At 45.4% G+C, this 17,100-nt stretch overlaps 1 protein-coding gene across 3 annotated transcripts in view; it reads left to right on the top strand.

The window, feature by feature from the left end:
- LOC119397290 (dynamin) overlaps nucleotides 1–15,657 on the top strand; it is a 75,510-nt gene extending 59,853 nt beyond the window's left edge. For all 3 annotated transcript variants that reach the window (XM_037664741.2, XM_037664728.2, XM_037664763.2), the window contains 3 exons: nucleotides 533–714; nucleotides 1,667–1,855; nucleotides 11,950–15,657. In XM_037664741.2, coding sequence (XP_037520669.1) covers nucleotides 533–714; nucleotides 1,667–1,855; nucleotides 11,950–12,040 — 462 coding nt within the window. In that variant the 3' untranslated portion in view covers nucleotides 12,041–15,657. The remainder of the gene's footprint in view (nucleotides 1–532; nucleotides 715–1,666; nucleotides 1,856–11,949) is intronic.
- The last annotated feature ends 1,443 nt before the right edge of the window (nucleotides 15,658–17,100 follow it).

The raw sequence follows: 17,100 nt of genomic DNA, 5'->3' as shown, positions 1-17,100 counted from the left end.
GAGGAGGCCTTTGTGGCATATTGTGAAGGCATTTAACCCCCTCTTCCCTCCTTGATTAATTAACCAGTGGTCACAGATGGCACAAGAAATGCCAACCACCATGCCAGCATTTGAAAATTTTAATCCCTGAGCATTGTATACATTATGTATTCTAAGAGCTTGTTTTACTACTTTAAACTGATAAACTTCAGCTGTCCCAGAATGTGTGTATGTGTTGATGGAGGTGAAATGCAAAAACATTCTTGTATTTAGATTCGTCTGCACATTAAAACAAACCTTGGGCAGTTGAAATTGATTTGGAGGCCCCTCTATCATATCATAATATCATGGTTCCGGCTTGTAAGACTCCAGAATTGAATTATTATAGCTGTTTCGAAAAGTGCTCCTGTTCGTTGCTTCTCTTGCTCTGCATAGCCAACTTGACAGGTTAGCATGGTAACTACAGGTACTATGCAGGTGCTCTTTTCAGTCTGAACGTTCTATCTTTTTTGATGCCTTATGGTGACTGACAGTGTTGGCATGTGTCGTGCAGACGCAACTCATGGAAGAGAGTCCTGAAGAGGCACAGAAGCGAGATGAGATGCTACGCATGTACCACGCCTGCAAAGAAGCTCTGCGTATTATCGGCGATGTGTCCATGCAGACATCTTATCAGCCAACACCGCCGCCTGTCAAGGATGACTGGCTCAAAATGCAACCCCCTGATTCTCCACGGTGAGTGAAGCTAGCAAGCACTATATTTGTCATGTGTTCTCTGAAGTCATCTTACAGCGGCCATGCATCATGCATAAAACTGGAAAAGACTGAGGTCCATTGTATTGTGGAAGTGGAGCTTGAGCGACCTGAAGAAGCTATCGCGCACATTCTGCCACTGCAGCTTGCCATCAAAACCATGGATGTTGTCCTGAATGTTGCAACCCAGATCTTGTGTTCACTGAACCATATCACTTCTGTCCACTCAACCCGATAAATGTGCAATATCGAAAACTCTCACACGTTGCAAAAACAGGTTTGCCTAAAAATGGATGAAAGCATGGTAGCAACCTGAATTGCGGCATTTTTTTTTTCATAGTAGCTGCGTTCGAAGAATCAAAGGAAGACCCAATACGGCGTCGTGTATTTTGGTCTCTGCTGTGCATTGGTTCAACAGAAGTCGGCTTTACCACGGAATGCCCATATAATTTTAGAGTTAATAGCAATGCAGTAAATAACTGCGAGCAGCTAAAATAACAATCTGATGGCTACTTTGAACTTGTTTTGGCCGTGCATTCATTTGAACTTGTTTTGGCTGTGCATTCATCGTAGAGAGCGAGCTCTATGATGTGCTGAAACAAACGGTATGGTACAAGAGGCGATGCCCTTTTTCTCCCAAACTGAGATTGCTTGCAAAATACTGGCCTTGTTGACGACATCCATTTCCTCAATGATTGCAATTTCTTGCAAGATAAGTGAGAGGTTATTGCACATAGTGCCACTGCTCTACAGCTACTTTGCTCGTCATTTGACACACAGGGACAACAAACGCAGCGAATAGGCATCTGAAATTGATGGGATTATTGATGACGACCGTGGCACACATGACGGCCTCGAGGTTGAAAAGTCCTTTTGAATTATCAGTGGAAGCTTCGATTGGGCATCATGATCATGACAATTTGCTGATGTGCAGGCCGGCCCCTCCCTCCCCGGGGGGTCCCCGGAGGAATGTGGGATCTTCCCGGGCACCCCCCCCAGTCCCAGCGGCGGCCAGCCGGCCAGCCCCAGTGATCCCATCGCGGCCCGATGCAGCGGGCAGGCCGCCCCCGGCAGCCCCACCCAGGCCTATCAGTGCCGGTTTCCAGGCACCCCTTGTGCCTTCGTAAGTATGCTTTTTAACTTCCCCCTTACGTGCATTCACCCGTGCATTAGTCCACTACTATCACCTGGCAACACTAGTAGTACAGCCCGTGCTTACAGCCTGCTGGTGAACCCATTTGACCATGTACAGGGTTCGTTAACTGTGTGTGTACACTCGTGCTGATGAGTGTATTAGGTTCAAAAGTAATCATACACTGGTTGATGCTCCCTCAAAAAGTGTATGCCTGTCTACTCCTAGTATCATACCATGCACGCATAATTCCGCAATAGCTATTAGATGCATTGCGAGAGCGAGTTGCTTAAAAAAGAGGAATTTATTTTATGATACACCTTAAAGTTTAGTTTTCATATGATAGAAACGCTTTGTTGACACACTGTGGGCGTTCCATGAAGAGCTGTGTGGACGAGCAACACTTGGAACTAAACCACGTGACCAGTCACGTGCACCCACTAGTGTCTTCGTGTTTTTTCACACTACGCATGCCTGTTCGTTCGCCATTTCTGCATTTCGTTTCGCTTGCAAACGGTGTGCACAATTTGTGTTTCTCCCCGATGGATGCCAAGATGCTGCTGCCACACCGGCAACAGTACAGAGAGGCTTTTAAGTGGCAAGTGACCCTCTACGCAGAGTTGCAAAACAGTGTTGCAGCAGGGCACAAGTTCGATGTGTCAGAAAAGTGCACGAGTGAGAGAAAACAAAGAAGCAAGATCTTTGTGGGTGCTACTAAATGTCATTCCTTTCGCGGACCAAAGTCGGGATCATACCCTGTCATTGAGGAGGCAGTTTGAGATTGTGTTCACAACCAGAGCAGCAAGAGCCTTAGAGCACATACTGTTGCACAGGATATGTGCATCCTGTGAACCGAGTTCAAAGTATCCAAGAAATGGGTCATGAACTTCCTGAAAAGAAACGGCCTATGCCAGAGATGCACAACCGTATGCCAAAGGCTGCCTGAAACATACGAAGAAAAATAGTGTGCCCTTCTACGCTATGTGAGTGACCTGTGGGCAAAACGTTCATTCCTGCTGGGCCAAATCGGCAACGTCGACCAAACTTCCGTCTGGTTTGACATGCCCAGCAAGAGGACTGTGTCCGCAAAAGGGGAGCACCAGGTTTGCCTGCTGACAATGGGCAACATGCACAACCATTTCACTGTCATGCTGTGCTGTAAGGCCAACGGGCACAAGCTACCCCAGTTTCTTCTGTTCAAAAGGAAAACGATCCCAAGGAGGGAAAAGCTACTGCCGAAAGTTGTCATGCAGGTGAACGAAAAAGGGATTTTTAACGATCAAACTACCCTCGCATGGGCTTCGTCTCGTGTGGTGCAGGTGTCCAGGTGCACTGCTGAAGCCTTGCAGATGTTCATCATGGGTGCCTTCTGTGGCCATATCGCGAATCTTTTGAAGAAAGCGGTAGTGGACTGGATGTGAGCTGGTCATCATTTTGGGCAGACTGACACCTATTCTTCAGCCACTGGATGTGGTGCTGAATAAGCCATTCAAAGACCACATCGGCGCGTTCTATAACAAATGGCTCCAACAGGACAACCCGAAGACACTGACAGAGTAGCTCAAGCACGCTTCTTTGAGCGAAGTGGCGCAAGGGGTCAACAATGCCTGGTATGGACTGCCAACTGACATGGTCCTTTAAAAGGGTGTAAACTTGAGCTTGTTGGCTTGGCTTCATAGCAGGGAACAGCGCAGATACACGAGACGAGAGGTTGACAGGACTTGGCGCTGGCCGAGCATTGCACGTAGCAGTCCGTGTGCCACTTTCCACATGAGGTAACTCGGTACTGCTCGCATGGCTTTTGATGGCGAGCAGCAGCAGTGGCTCACACTATGGCATAGAGTTTCTTACAAAAATACCTAGAGGGAAATCTGGCGCCACCGTCTATGCGAATTTCTTAAGGTGCGCCGTTGGAGCGCTGCGAATGACTGTATATGTGTCTGCGAGGCTTGTGTTGGCTGGTGTTGAGCGAGGCTTCGGCTACAAAGCGGATACGACTGCTTCTCTAAAACAAAACTTTTATAAGCGGATGTCATTTACGCGTATTATATTTTAAAATAAACGTCTACTCACCTTGACGGCATAACCAAACGGCGAAAGAAAGAAACAGACGACGAACAGTGGCAGAGGGAACACTGCCTTTGTCGTCTGCCTGCCAAGTTTAGCGGCCGTTGGTTACTTTTTACGCTTCGTAAAACTATACATCGACGCAGAAGTTTCCAATGTGCAATAAAACTTGTTTTTCTGCAATAATAAAAAACAAATAGCTCACTACGTGCTCCTTCAGTAAGAAACCAACCATTTCGACGCAAGGAACGCGTTGAAGCCAGACGCGTCTTCGATGTGTCTGGGCTCTACGTGAAGTATACGAATCCGAGTCAAGTTTGAAGCTCACATATCCCAGCATTCCCATGCGTCCAACAGCTCGCAGCGCCACTTTTCCCTCTAGGTAAGTGTAGGAAACGCTATGCACTATGGCACTGACCGCAACTGCATCCTTCTCTCTAGCAACAATGAGTCGTAAGCGATGTCTAATGGACAACTAACTGTTACTTTGCATGATTCACTCTGCTGGAAAACTTACTGGTGAGCTAGGGCCGCAGCTCGAGGCTGTGTTTGGAGTCAAATTTTTTTTTTGCCTAGAAGGGGTTGCAACTTGGGGAGTTCACTTATAATCAGCAGTATATAATATGAATTGCATGGCACCTTAAAAAAATGTTCAGGTTTACCAAATGTCAAATAGCTGTCAAGATGAAAATAAATACAGCATCATCTCATGCAATTGCATAAAACATTTTATTTGTGGCTATGCTTGGAGCTACTGCTGACATGTGAAAACACACAGGCACGTACAATATCTTCACTTTTATGTGTTACCAGAGGATTGAACAAGGTAAAACTAAAGTTGTTAGCAGAATGCAAAGTCATAGGGTCACTGGCATGGTTATAATTATAAAATACCGTATTTACTCGCGTAATGAACGCACTTTTTTTTCCGAAAAACCAGAGCAAAGTTGGGGGGTGCGTTTATTATGCGAGGTAAATTTTCTAAAACTTTTTTGGGATGAGCCGAAAATACGATAATGCAAAAAAAAAAAGTTGCGTAGCTTACCTTTTACAATGAACATGCGCGTACACTATTTGAAAACACGCATTTTTATCGCACTTCAATTGCTTCAATCTTCGTCAGAATCGCTGGTACCGTCGTCCAGGTCACTGGCCACTTCAATGTCTTGGTCCCACAAGTGGTCGTCTTCGCTGCCGTCCAGCGCATTTGCGATTCCCGTCTTCTTAAAACTCTTTGTTATCAGATCACCTGGCAGCGAGCGCCATGAGTCCAAGATCCAGGAGCACACCAGCTCGACGGACGGCCTCTTAATCTTGCCAGTTGGCGTCAGGGCGTGCCCTCCATGGGCCATCCATTCCGTGTACAAGCGGCGCACACCGTCTTTGAAAGGTTTATTGATGCAAACATCAAGGGGCTGAAGCACCGAAGTGAGTCCACCCGGAATGATGGCGATCTCGGTGCGCAGCTCCTTGAGTTTCCGACGAACGTTCTCTCCCAGGTGGCCGCGAAAACTATCGAGAACAAGGAGAGACGGGAGTAGCAGGGCGCCAGGGCGTCGTCCCCAGACAGTCTGCACCCAGTCTACCATCAGATCGGCCGACATCCACCCTTTCTCCTGAGCCCGCACGTGTATTCCGGCTGGGAAGTTGGCCTTCGGCACGGTTTTTCGCTTGAAAATAACGTACGGTGGCAACTTCTGGCCGTCTGCCGTGACAGCCAGCATGACCGTGAAGCGCTGCTTTTCGGCGCCTGTCGTTTTAACGAGCACGCTACGTGCTCCCCTGTCATTGACAGTCCTACTCATCGGCATGTCGAAATTGATGGGTGTTTGGTCGGCGTTCCCGATTTGTGAGAGAACGAATTCTCGGTCCCGCCGCAGGCGTATAACGAACTTGTGAAAATCCACTACCTTATTTTCGTAGCAAGGAGGAAGCCGCTGGCAAAGTGATGTTCGCCTCCTCAAGCACAGTCCGTTGCGCCACATAAAGCGCATCGTCCACCCATTGCTCGCTTTAAACGCCGTGGGAGCGATGCCATGCTTCCTGGCTGTGGCTCGCGCTTGCGTCTGGATCATTTCGTGCGAAACGACACAGCCGTCGTTTCGTAGGTCCCGGACATATTTTAAGACCTCCTCTTCCACAGCAGGAAACTTCCCGGTCTTTGGTCCCCTGAAGGAACGTCGCTCCCTATTTGTAGCGCGGAGCTTGTCATGCTGCTTCCGCCAGTAGCGCACACGTACTTCATCAATTCCGAAATGCCTACCGGCAGCACGATTCCCGTGTTCAGGTGCGTACTCCACAGCCTGTAGCTTGAAACCGGCCGTGTAGCTCACATTTCGGCCCATCGTCCACGACAAAACGCAACACAGGCTTAGAAAGAACTTCCAACGAGGTGAGAATGGGCAGTGGGCAGCATGGCATGACTTCTGAGGCGAAAAAAAAAAATGATGACAACCAATGACAACAATGCTAAAACTCGCGTCACCGTCTTGCATCGTTTTGATTGGCTGTCCTACCCGGCCTCGGAAATTCCGCCGCTTCGGTGGTAGATGGCGTTATCTGCTGCAAGCTGCAAGGATTGCGACCACCCGATGCAAAAGGGAAAGCCACAGTTTCACCATCATCATCATCATATCCCCGCGCGCGGCGCGCTCCCGCACCGCCGCATTAGACATTTAGATGCCGCCGGCTCCGCAAAGCTTTGTATTTGTGTGACCGTGGGATGGCGTGGGCAGTTTTGCTGTTAGGTAGCCTACACGACCGGTCGTGTAGGCTTCCTACGCTGTGTGCTTGTGAGCCGCGATGTCTCTACACTCGAACCGTTCGTGAATACTGCTGCGGCGTGCGGATACTTACTTCAAAAACAATACAAAAAGAGAGGGACCGCGCCGCGCACAGATAGAAAAACTAACAAAACGGTGCGCTACCGCGGGCGGAAGGGAGGGGGGAAGCAAACCGAGGGGGGTCGGCGTAATAAAGGAAAAAAAAAAGGAAGGAAGAAAGATAAGATAAACGGACGAGGAAGCGCCGCGCGTTGGTTCGTGGGACTGCAGCGGATGAAAGTTAGGGGTGCGTTTATTACGCGGGGAAAAAAAAAATCCCAATTTTGACGACTAAAGTTGAGGGTGCGTTTATTATGCGAGTGCGTTCATTACGCGAGTAAATACGGTATGAGCTAATTCAACTCCAAATGAAGTACACTTGATCAGTGTGGGTTTTAGTACAGCCATCATGTGGCTGTCATTGTACTGCAATTGTCATGCCATTATATAGTTGTTATGAAGTCTTTCTTATCATTATATAATGGCCTTCCCTGTTATCGCTGTCATATCTTTGTTGTCTTGTCATCATCTTTATTGTTGCCGTCCTCATGTAGCAGTTGTCGTTGGTGTTAGGCTGTCTTTGCCGCCCCTCGTGATCATTACTGTGTTGGTCTTGCTATTTAACTGCTTTGCACAACAAAAGGACATAAGGTTTCTAAAGCTGTCCTCTTTTTTTATATATAGAAGAAAACGGACCAAATGGCCCTTGTCAGAGTGTCCATTTGGTTGTTGCAAAGGTTGTTGCATCTAGGTGATTAGGCATATCCAAAAAATTTGGGCATTAACCATTACATGTATTCTACTCGCATATCTTAACACATTGTGTATAGACGTTCAGGTGCTCATCTGGTGCTTATGGTATAGCTTCTGCAACAATTGCACCTTTTTGCCTTTAGGAAAGTATTGTGTTAATCTTGTGAAAGAAGAAATATTTGCAACCTTGTTGTCAAAGGACTACAGAGTCGTGACATTATCAGCCATCCTTCATATCATTTTACGGACTGAATTTCCTGTTTCATTGAGGCTGCTAGGCTTGATATCACTCTCTTAACTCATTTTGCAATGTTGATATGCCAATTTATTTGCCTTTTGTTTGCAGTGGCCGCAGCGGCAAAATCGCGACATGCAGCAGTGTTGTTCCCGAGTGAGCCGATAGCGAGAGTGCCAGCCACATTTCATTTTCCAAAGCAAAGGTGGCCAGCAGAAAGTGACCAGTCTTAAAGTCCACCTGTTGGACGTATCTTATGCATAAGTTTTATGTCAGAATCATGTGCTACTGTGGCTGTGTACATGAAACTGTTTTATTTTGTTTCTTGGTTTTTTTGCACTGCCATTGTGAGCAGCTGCTGGCCACCTGTGCCTTGGAAAATGAAATGGGCCTGGCACTCACGCTATTAGTGCGCTCGGGAACAACAGTGCCACGCTTCGCAATTGTGACGCTTTGGCCACCATTCACTTGTGCTAATCTTTTTTTGCTGAGACTGTACATTTGCCTTCCCGATGGTGTTTCCCTTCCCGATCATGTTTCATTACACTTGATAATTCATTGTGTTTATTGTTAAATCGAGGTTCGACTGCATGCCAAGTCAATCAAGTAGATAAGTTAAGGGGGGACCCTGCTTCGGAGACATATTTCTTTGTTTTTGAGTACATTTTTATGGAACTTTTCCGGCTTATGTATTTTTATGTCCTGATTTCAAATATGCAATTATTTTTCTAGTACACTATGCTGTTTTCAAAATATCAAATATTTCATGTATATTGTCACATAAGTGTCACGCATAAGTGTCACGCAACTCTACGCGTAACAATATTGTTGGGAGCAAGATTTATTTATAAATTGTGGGAGTTATAAAGCAAATCAGCATATCACAATAAGCTGGAATGAATACCGTATGCAATAAAACAAGAATGGATGTTCTAGGCCCATTTGAACAAAATATATACAGTCGAAACCCGCGATAACGAAATCTCGAGGCAACGAAATTCTCACCGCAACGAAATATTTTCGGAGCACTGGCGAACGCCCATAGGAGTCAATGCATTTCATAACTCGCGACTACGAAAGATATTCATACCACAGTCCCTCATTAACGAAAATTTTTGAAACACGAGTGCGCAAATAATCTACTCTCGCAACATTAACTACATTCGAAAACTGCTGAAATGCATTCATGAAATACTTAAATAGTGCGAAACTATCGCTACAGCGCACTTGAGAAGCAGCCGCCATCATTGTTTACAAAAAACATAAAGCTGGCGACAATGATGATGATGATGGCTTGCCGAAACACCTGCTCGTTATCGCGGACTACGTAGCCAAATCCACATTCCTCATGGAGTTTCGTTCGTTGGCTTGGCTCTGTGCTTGACTTTGTCGGCTTTGCGCGCACATGGTCGCGTGTGTGGAGCCATTTGTGGAGCGTTTGCTTGGTCGCTTGGTGCGACGTGAACTGTGTGTTGCGATTGCTTCGTCCGATTTCGCTGCCTGCGAAGATGCCGCCTCCAACGAAAAAGCGAAAGTTCATCACGCTGGAAGATAAGGCTGCAATCATCAGTGAGGTGGAAAAGGGCAGGAAAAAAATGGACATTGCCGAAGAATTCGGCGTTGCGTGCAGCTCGCTGTCCACCATTCTGCGCTGATCCAGCGGAGCTGGAAGAAGGTTTGCCTGTAGGCGCACTTGATGACGGTACTGGTGACAGCGCAGTGCCGCCGTCACTGACCAGTGCATGGGGCGAACTTTGTGCCGTGGCAAACGAGATTCCCTATCGAGAGGCATGAAACTGCTGCATGTTAGCCCGCCAAAGCAAACTCACTGACTTTTGGAAATAAAATATGTTTTTTGTAGATTCCATGTCTTTTCTGTCGCATTCTCACGCCAATGAAATTCCCGTAAGAGCGAAATTTTGTGCTTTCCCCGCCGATTTCGTTATTGCGCGTTTCAACTGTAGTACGTTGAACACTTGGCAAGTGAGCGATGCCGAGCTTGGTGAAACTGGGATCAAGCTGGGAATGTTCAACGTACCATAACTTTTGTTCAAATGGGCCTAGAACATCTATTCATGTTTTATTGCATACAGTATTCATTCCAGGTTATTGTGATATGCTGATTTGCTTGATAACTCTCACAGTTTAGAAATAAAGCCTGCTCCTAACAATACAAAAACTATTTAATTCAAAACTACATATTGTATTAGAACAATAATTGCATGATTGAAATCAGCACATAAAAATACGTAAGCTGTGAAAATTTCATAATGATATGCTCAAAAACAAGAAACATGTTTCAGAAGCAGGGTCTCCCCTTAATAAGCTACACAGTATAAGAAAACAGTTTTCTATTTGTTTTCAGAAGGTAACTTCCCTGCTTTGCTTTGCTTTCATTTATATGAGAAATGTTTAAGAATTTGTTCTCACTTAGCATCAGTGTTCTTTTTAAGGATTTTGATGCGTAAGCTAGAGCACTGCACGGGCCAATTTTTCCGGCCCGAAAACGCCATGGTCCGGCCCACCCGAGCCCGGTCCGGTGTTCTTAAATGTGGCCCGTACCCGGCCCGGGCCTTAAAGGTTTGGGCCCGGCCCGGCCCGGTCCGTTTCCGCTAGTTATGCCTTGAGCATAAAGGAGGCACTGTCCAACCTTCGGTTATTGTGAAGATACCTGCGGCACGCAAAATATTTTGCAAATTTTGAAGCGATTTCTCAGATAGAAGTGCTTTCATTCGTGCATAGCCAGTGCCTAAGCGAAACGAGGTCCCTGCCATCTTTTACGGGAAAATTTGTTTTCATTGCGAAGTTATTTAAAACGAAACACTCGTGTCAGACGTGTGTGCCATAACGGTGTGTTGAATAAAGGGTGGTTTAAATAAAACTAATCAGTCTGTGTGTGTGTTGGTTATTCCCAGAATCCCGGATTGCTTCTCTAGCCTCATCACTCCAGTTGTGAGCCATACTCGGCGAAACGAGTGTTGCTATGGCCTGGCGCCTCACCACTAGTAATGGAAAAATCAACAACGGCGTTCGCCCTGTGATAAGAGTTGATCCGCATCTTGAACTTAAACTGCACGAAAAACAGCTCCTGAGACATCAATGACTCACAAGTCGCGTTGACCAGTCTACGGAGTCACGCATGCGGAAACAGGCTCGGCGCGGGCATGCGAGCGTACCTGCACACTCAGAATGTTTCCGTAGATACAAACGCGCACATCTTATATACACTAATCTAGGCAGTTTACCGTTGCTTTCCTTACACGGTACCCAAGAATGTCTTTCACTCACTATAACGGTGGAAACCTATGTTAGGCGTTTCTTGAAATTACGTCTAGCATACCGATGGAGCAAAATTGTAGACGTCTTGTACTGCGTAATTTCTGTGCACGCCAAAGCACTCCAGGTGCTTTGGCGTGCACAGAAATTACCCGGAGCCCTCAACGACGGCATCTCATATAGCCTGGGTCCCTTCGGGAAGTTAAACCCCGCAAAACAACAAAAACAAAGCCGAACGACATATACACGCAATTATACAGATACGTATGACACCCGGGCCTAATACGGGCCTGGCTCCGGCCCAAGCCCGACCCGAGCCCGAAGATCACGGGCCCGAGCCCGGCCCGGACCCGATCCAACAATCCCTTACCCGGCCCGGCCCGCGGGCTTTCGGGCTGGCCCGGGCCCATGCAGTGCTCTAGCGTAAGCTAACCTCACAGTAATGTGATTCCTCATACTGAAGGTTATGGCAGCATTTCATAACAAGCACGAAGTATGTGTACTGAGTGTGAATTTTCTTGTAAAAAGGCTGATAATTCAATAGCAATCATGAGTTGTGCCCTTTGCAGCACTGGTGAAACAAACAAGTACAATATTTTTTTAGTATAGAGGTAAAAATGTGATGCGCTTTGTGTGTGCTGTGTATATTACTGGTTGTTGCCCTCTGCAACGCTAACTGTTCTTCTCTCTGCTCCTTTTCTTCCTGTTCCTCTATCCTTTCCTCTCAACCTCACCACTTAATTTGGCTCCTTTTGTTCTCACTTTGTTGGTACTGTAACAATTTTTGCACCTGTGTTATATAACCCGCTTTTTCCTGTTACTTTTGTTTCCATGTCTCTTTTTCTCGTGATCTGGGGTTCCCTTGTGTCATTTGCTTTTGTCCCCCGTTCTGTTTGTCCACTCCCCTGTGGACTGGCTTACATGTGTGGCAGGCGTGGCTCATTGCCGAGCGTGCCGCCACGCGTCGCTCAGGGGGCCGTGGACACAATGCTGGACGCATTCGGCATGCCCATGAGCAAGTGAAGAGCCCCAGCGGGCAGGGTGCAGCGGGAGCCGTTCGCTTCTGTGGCTCCAACTGCTTTGTCCTGGGCTGCCCGCTCTGCAGCACTTCTTCCCGCACCTTGGGCCATGGCAACCTGTCTACAGTGGGGCGCTGCCCCGGCTGCTGCACCTGCTGCTCCCTGTGCTCGAGGGTGGCCAGCAGCCACCATGCCCACCACCCTTCCTCTTCCTCGTCCTCTTGACAACACCCTCTTCTCTCTCATGCACGGCATTTCTTGTTGACCTCTCAGGCCTAGTTCCACAGCACCCCGTGTTTTCACCTCGTTTCCTTCTCATCGTCTAGAATGCCATTTTGTAGCAGGAGCGGAACAGGGTGGGGCCGCATGGATGATGTGGTAGAGAAAGTTGAGGATCTCAAAATTGCAAGAAGTGCAGAAATCAACTGGGATCTTCAGTTTCTAGGGGGACAAGAAAGCTGCACTGGCTTTCTGTGGCTTGTTGTGCATCATGTGTGATCCTAATTGGATTTCTCTTGCTATCCCTGGCACCTTTTGCTTAAGCCCTCTGCATTTTATGGGCAAACTTCGTCAAAATCTGTCAGAACACAGAGTGTCTTCATGAGCTAGTTACTCTGGCTCCTGCTCCCCTTCATGTGTTGAAGCTCATTTGTGAAAATGTGGAGTGCTGTGCTGGAGGCCTCTCTTTGGCTTGACACTTCATGAAAAACGGGTGCAAAAAAAAAGAAAAAAAAGGAGATCTAGTTATATCTGTGCTTGAAGGAAACGTTTCTTAATAGATCTGCTTCACTCTCCAGATTCAAGAGCTACAGTCCAGCCAAACTACCCTGGTCATTCAAACTCATTTGCTGACATTGCGCCCCATGAAGTTGTAGCATGCGCTTGGTTTCCTTTTGGACACTTGGTTACATTGTCTCCTCTGATGCCGTAGTCAAATCCTGTTTTATTCTATTTTATATATTCCTCTCAGTAACACACACAACTTTTTGAAACATCTTGTTCACTGTTATTCTTCATGCTTCATGTTTCATGGGTGCATTGAGTTGTTTTTGGCTCGCAATTTTACATACAGAATTTTTCAGTTTGTGAGTGCCTAAACCTGCGACAAACTACTTCCTATCGGAAATATATCATACAAATGCCGTGAGATGTTGTAAACAGTAAACCAAGGTGTGATAACTGCATGGAACTGTGATTACAAAATTTACCTTACTCTATGATGCATGGAAGCATTAGTCACAAAAATTTTATAGGTGTGATATAACATGTGCCAGTGCACTCTGTGCAGTGCTCGTGTTCGACTTTTTGTGTGATGTGACTGTTTTTGGGAACGAGGTATTTTCTTAACCAAGATAGTTATAAAGTAAATTACCATATCACAATAATCCGGAATGAGAACTGTATGCAGTAGAACAAGAATGGGTGTTCTAAACTCACTCAAACAAAAGTGGTGGTATGTTGAACATTGGTTAGCGAAATTCCAGCTTGACATAGGCTCGCTTGTGAATGTCCAACATGCCACAACTTTTGTTCAAGTTGGTTTAGAACATCCATTCTTGTTCTACTGCATATAGTTCTCATTCCAGATTATTGTGATATGGTAATTTACTTTGTAATTCTCTTAGTTTAGAAAATATCTTGCACCCCAAAAGGCATATGAAATGCATTCAATTCTGAAAACTACATACTGTACTAATAGAAAATTAATGACATATTTAAAATTGGCACACAAATGTACATAAACTCGGCAAGTTTAATCAAAATTCATTAAGAAATTTTAAAAAAATAAATAAAACAGCAGTGTACCCCTATAAGTTCATAGCCCTCCTCACATGCATCGGGGTGGGTAACAGCGTGGGGAAATGCATCAACTATTTTTTGGATTTGGTGAAAGTCTTGTTTTTAAATGTTTTGCAAACATTGTGTACAAGAATGACAACTTAATCAGGTGTTCAAGAAGACCTGAGGGAACAAGATAATAATGCATGAAGCATGGGAGAAGCAAGTCCCTTTTTCCTATCTGTCCTTACCCCCATCCTTCTTCACTACTGTGCATGTAATGTGGTAGTCACCCCAAGGCAGAGCGGGTACAGCTTTCCTGTGGTAGCGCTTGTGTTGCTAGTTGCGATTGCAACTATAGGTGTGAGGCTGCAGAACTCGACGTCCGTGTAATGCAGTGGGATATTTTTGGAAGCCAAGATCTGTTTTGAAGTTGTCTGAGCATGTTGGGTCTGCCTTAAAGCACTAGAACAAGTTTTTCAGTTGGAAAAAATCTGTTTCTGCATCTGAAAGCAATATTAATCTTGCAAAACCTAATGAATATACTGTATCAGTGAGTAATTAGTGTAGGTGCTTGATCTAGGCAGGCAGCAGCAGAAAGATTAAATGGCCAAGCTTTGTGCAGAAGCTTCCCACTTTGTCTTGCTTTGACGATGCCATGTTGTTACATGAGCTTTAGCAGACCTTGCTGGTTTTGCTGACATATGGAAAAAGGGGGCTCTTATTATTTTCATATTTACAATTTTTTTAGTTCATAATGCTTGTTTTAAGCTTATTGTGAATTATAATCTATTTCTGCAGTTTTAATTTAATTGATATTATCTAGCAGCAATCTCATTTGAACACGAGGACAACCAGAAAATTGCTGGCACGCAGGGAAGGTGCACAAGTTCTTGCCATTGAAATTGGAGCAGAGTAACTACAATTTAGATTTGATGGTAATAACGCACACAAGAGCACAAACAATTTTCTCGGCACATAATAGTATCGGCTTGTAATAAGGAAGCTACGTAAGCTGCTTCTGCATGTCTTTTCAGTCAATTGTTGCTTTGGTAAGGCTGGCAGCAAATTTTAGGTCCATGGTAATTTGAAATGGACCTATTTAAAAGTGAAGCACAGCACTGTAATGTTGCTTTGCTGGTAATTCATTGGTGCCTGCCAGTTCATTTGAGATTGCCTGTATATTTATAGTATTACAGCTGGCAGGCGATAGCAGCTGTTTTCCAAGTAGTTGTAGCCTGCTACTCGCTAGCATTTCCCTGAGGACATAATTTTACCTTCTATTGTGACATTTAAGTTGCACAAATTTAGGTAATTATTACCCTAGTTTAAACCAGTGATCCTCAATCATTTTTTAAAAGCTCTCTAGCTTATTGATTCAGGATTACATTATCAAAGACTTGAAACAGAAGTCACTGTGTAACTTATGCGTGGTGTGCTAGGTGGCAGTCCTGTGGTTTTTCCTGATGCATGTCTCCTGCGATTGACTGCATGTTCTGCATAGCTGTTGTTGTTTCTCATTTAATTTCAAGTGTTGAATGGGGCAAAGCTGCACCCATAGGCTTGAAAGATTTGCAGAAGTGGCAGCAGTTTAATGTTGTCTCATTAATTATGCTTTTATTTGGAAGTTTACTCTGTCCATGCATTGTTGTTGGATATATTGAAGCAGTTCTTGTAGTTACACTGCACTGTTTCTAATCATACTTGCGAATACCCTCTGTGCTTGCTCTATGAAGAAAACTAGCTGTCTTCCAAGTACAGCCACCCTATCTGCAGTCTTGTTGTTAGGCTCTTTGAAACATTGATAAGTGGGTTATATACTGGTTGTGAAAAAGATCATTTTATTTGCAGTCATTAAATGAATCTTTCCAAAATATTAAACAAGACTTTTGCTTGCTGGCTTATTTAGGTCTTTCCTTTGATATTTGGTTGATAAATGGCTAGAACTCTTAGCAAAACATTTTTTACCATTAATGTTCTGGTTTTTATCATACACAAAGTACATTTATGCTTGTACACCTATGCATGTTAGCGTCTTATTTGTAATGGTAAATCCGAAGGCTAGTGTATACGCTTCGCAGTGACTATTCTGTGGTCCAGACCACAGAATAGAGTGCAGCCTTATTCTGTGGCCCAGACCACAGAATAGACTGCAGCTTTATTCTGTGGACCACACAATAAACTTGCGCGCTGTGGGCTGTGCAGAAATGTTCTGTAGCCCAAGCCAAGCAGCCTACCTCTCTTGACGACAGTTTCTGCGCACCAGACCACAGAATAGAGTCCCAATCTATTCTGTGGACCAGACCACAGGGTAAACTGCAGCTTTCTTCTGTGAACTAGACCACAAAATAAAGTGCAGCACAAAATAAAGTGCAGCTTTATTTTGTGGACCACACCAAAGAGACTTGTGCCACTTGTGCTGTGGACCGTGCGCACCAGACATAGCTGTAGCCCAAACAGCCCACCTATCTTCACGACGGGTTTCTCTCACAAATTCGTAGGGTTTATTCTGTGGTCTAATTCACAGAATAAGCACTGTGCCCTCCTCCCTTGACGAGAGCTTCTCTCGCGAATCGCAATTTTCGCTCGAAGCTTTGTGAATAAGTCCGCACCAAGGAGGCCATTTCCGGGCATAGTACGCGAGATGGAAGACACTTATGCGTGAAAGGTTCGAAATACGAAGGTGAAGCCCACCATTGGCATGCTTGCTGGTCTGACATGCCAAAGCAGGTAAACTTGTCGTGAATTGAAGCAGCAAAAAGAAGGCGTATAATAAATGACAACGGTTCGAAAAATTTCTGGACCTGATCTATCGAGTGCGGAACACTTAAGTCACTTTCACCACAGTACATTTGTGTCATGCAAAAAGAAAATGTGCACTAAGATCTGCACGGGAGACTCAAATTTTGAGCGATCCCCCCGATTGTGCGAACACAGCCACAGATCTCCTTAAGAACAGCGTCAACGCCACTGCGAGAAGGGAATCGTAACGACAAAGGGCGACACTACTAAAATACTCTGGCCCTGATCTCTTGCGTCAGGACACACTTCAGTCACTTTCACCGCAGTGCACTAATGTCGTGCAAAAAAAAGTGCACTGAGATTGGCAAGGGGCTACTTTAGCTGTTTCTGTAAAGTTTTCAGACGTTGGCGATCATACAAGTACTCGTAATTATACGGCACGTGCAAGTGTATCTAATTAAGTGACAAAGTGTGCTGTGTCCAGTGACAACTAGTAGGTTCTCGCCAATCTTATTGCGCTTTTTTTTGCTTGACACAGGTGTA

This window comes from Rhipicephalus sanguineus, chromosome 1, assembly GCF_013339695.2.
Source record: "Rhipicephalus sanguineus isolate Rsan-2018 chromosome 1, BIME_Rsan_1.4, whole genome shotgun sequence".
Lineage (NCBI taxonomy): Eukaryota > Metazoa > Arthropoda > Arachnida > Ixodida > Ixodidae > Rhipicephalus > Rhipicephalus sanguineus.
Note: the sequence above shows the minus strand (reverse complement) of the source record. Positions and strands in the feature narration are given on the sequence as shown.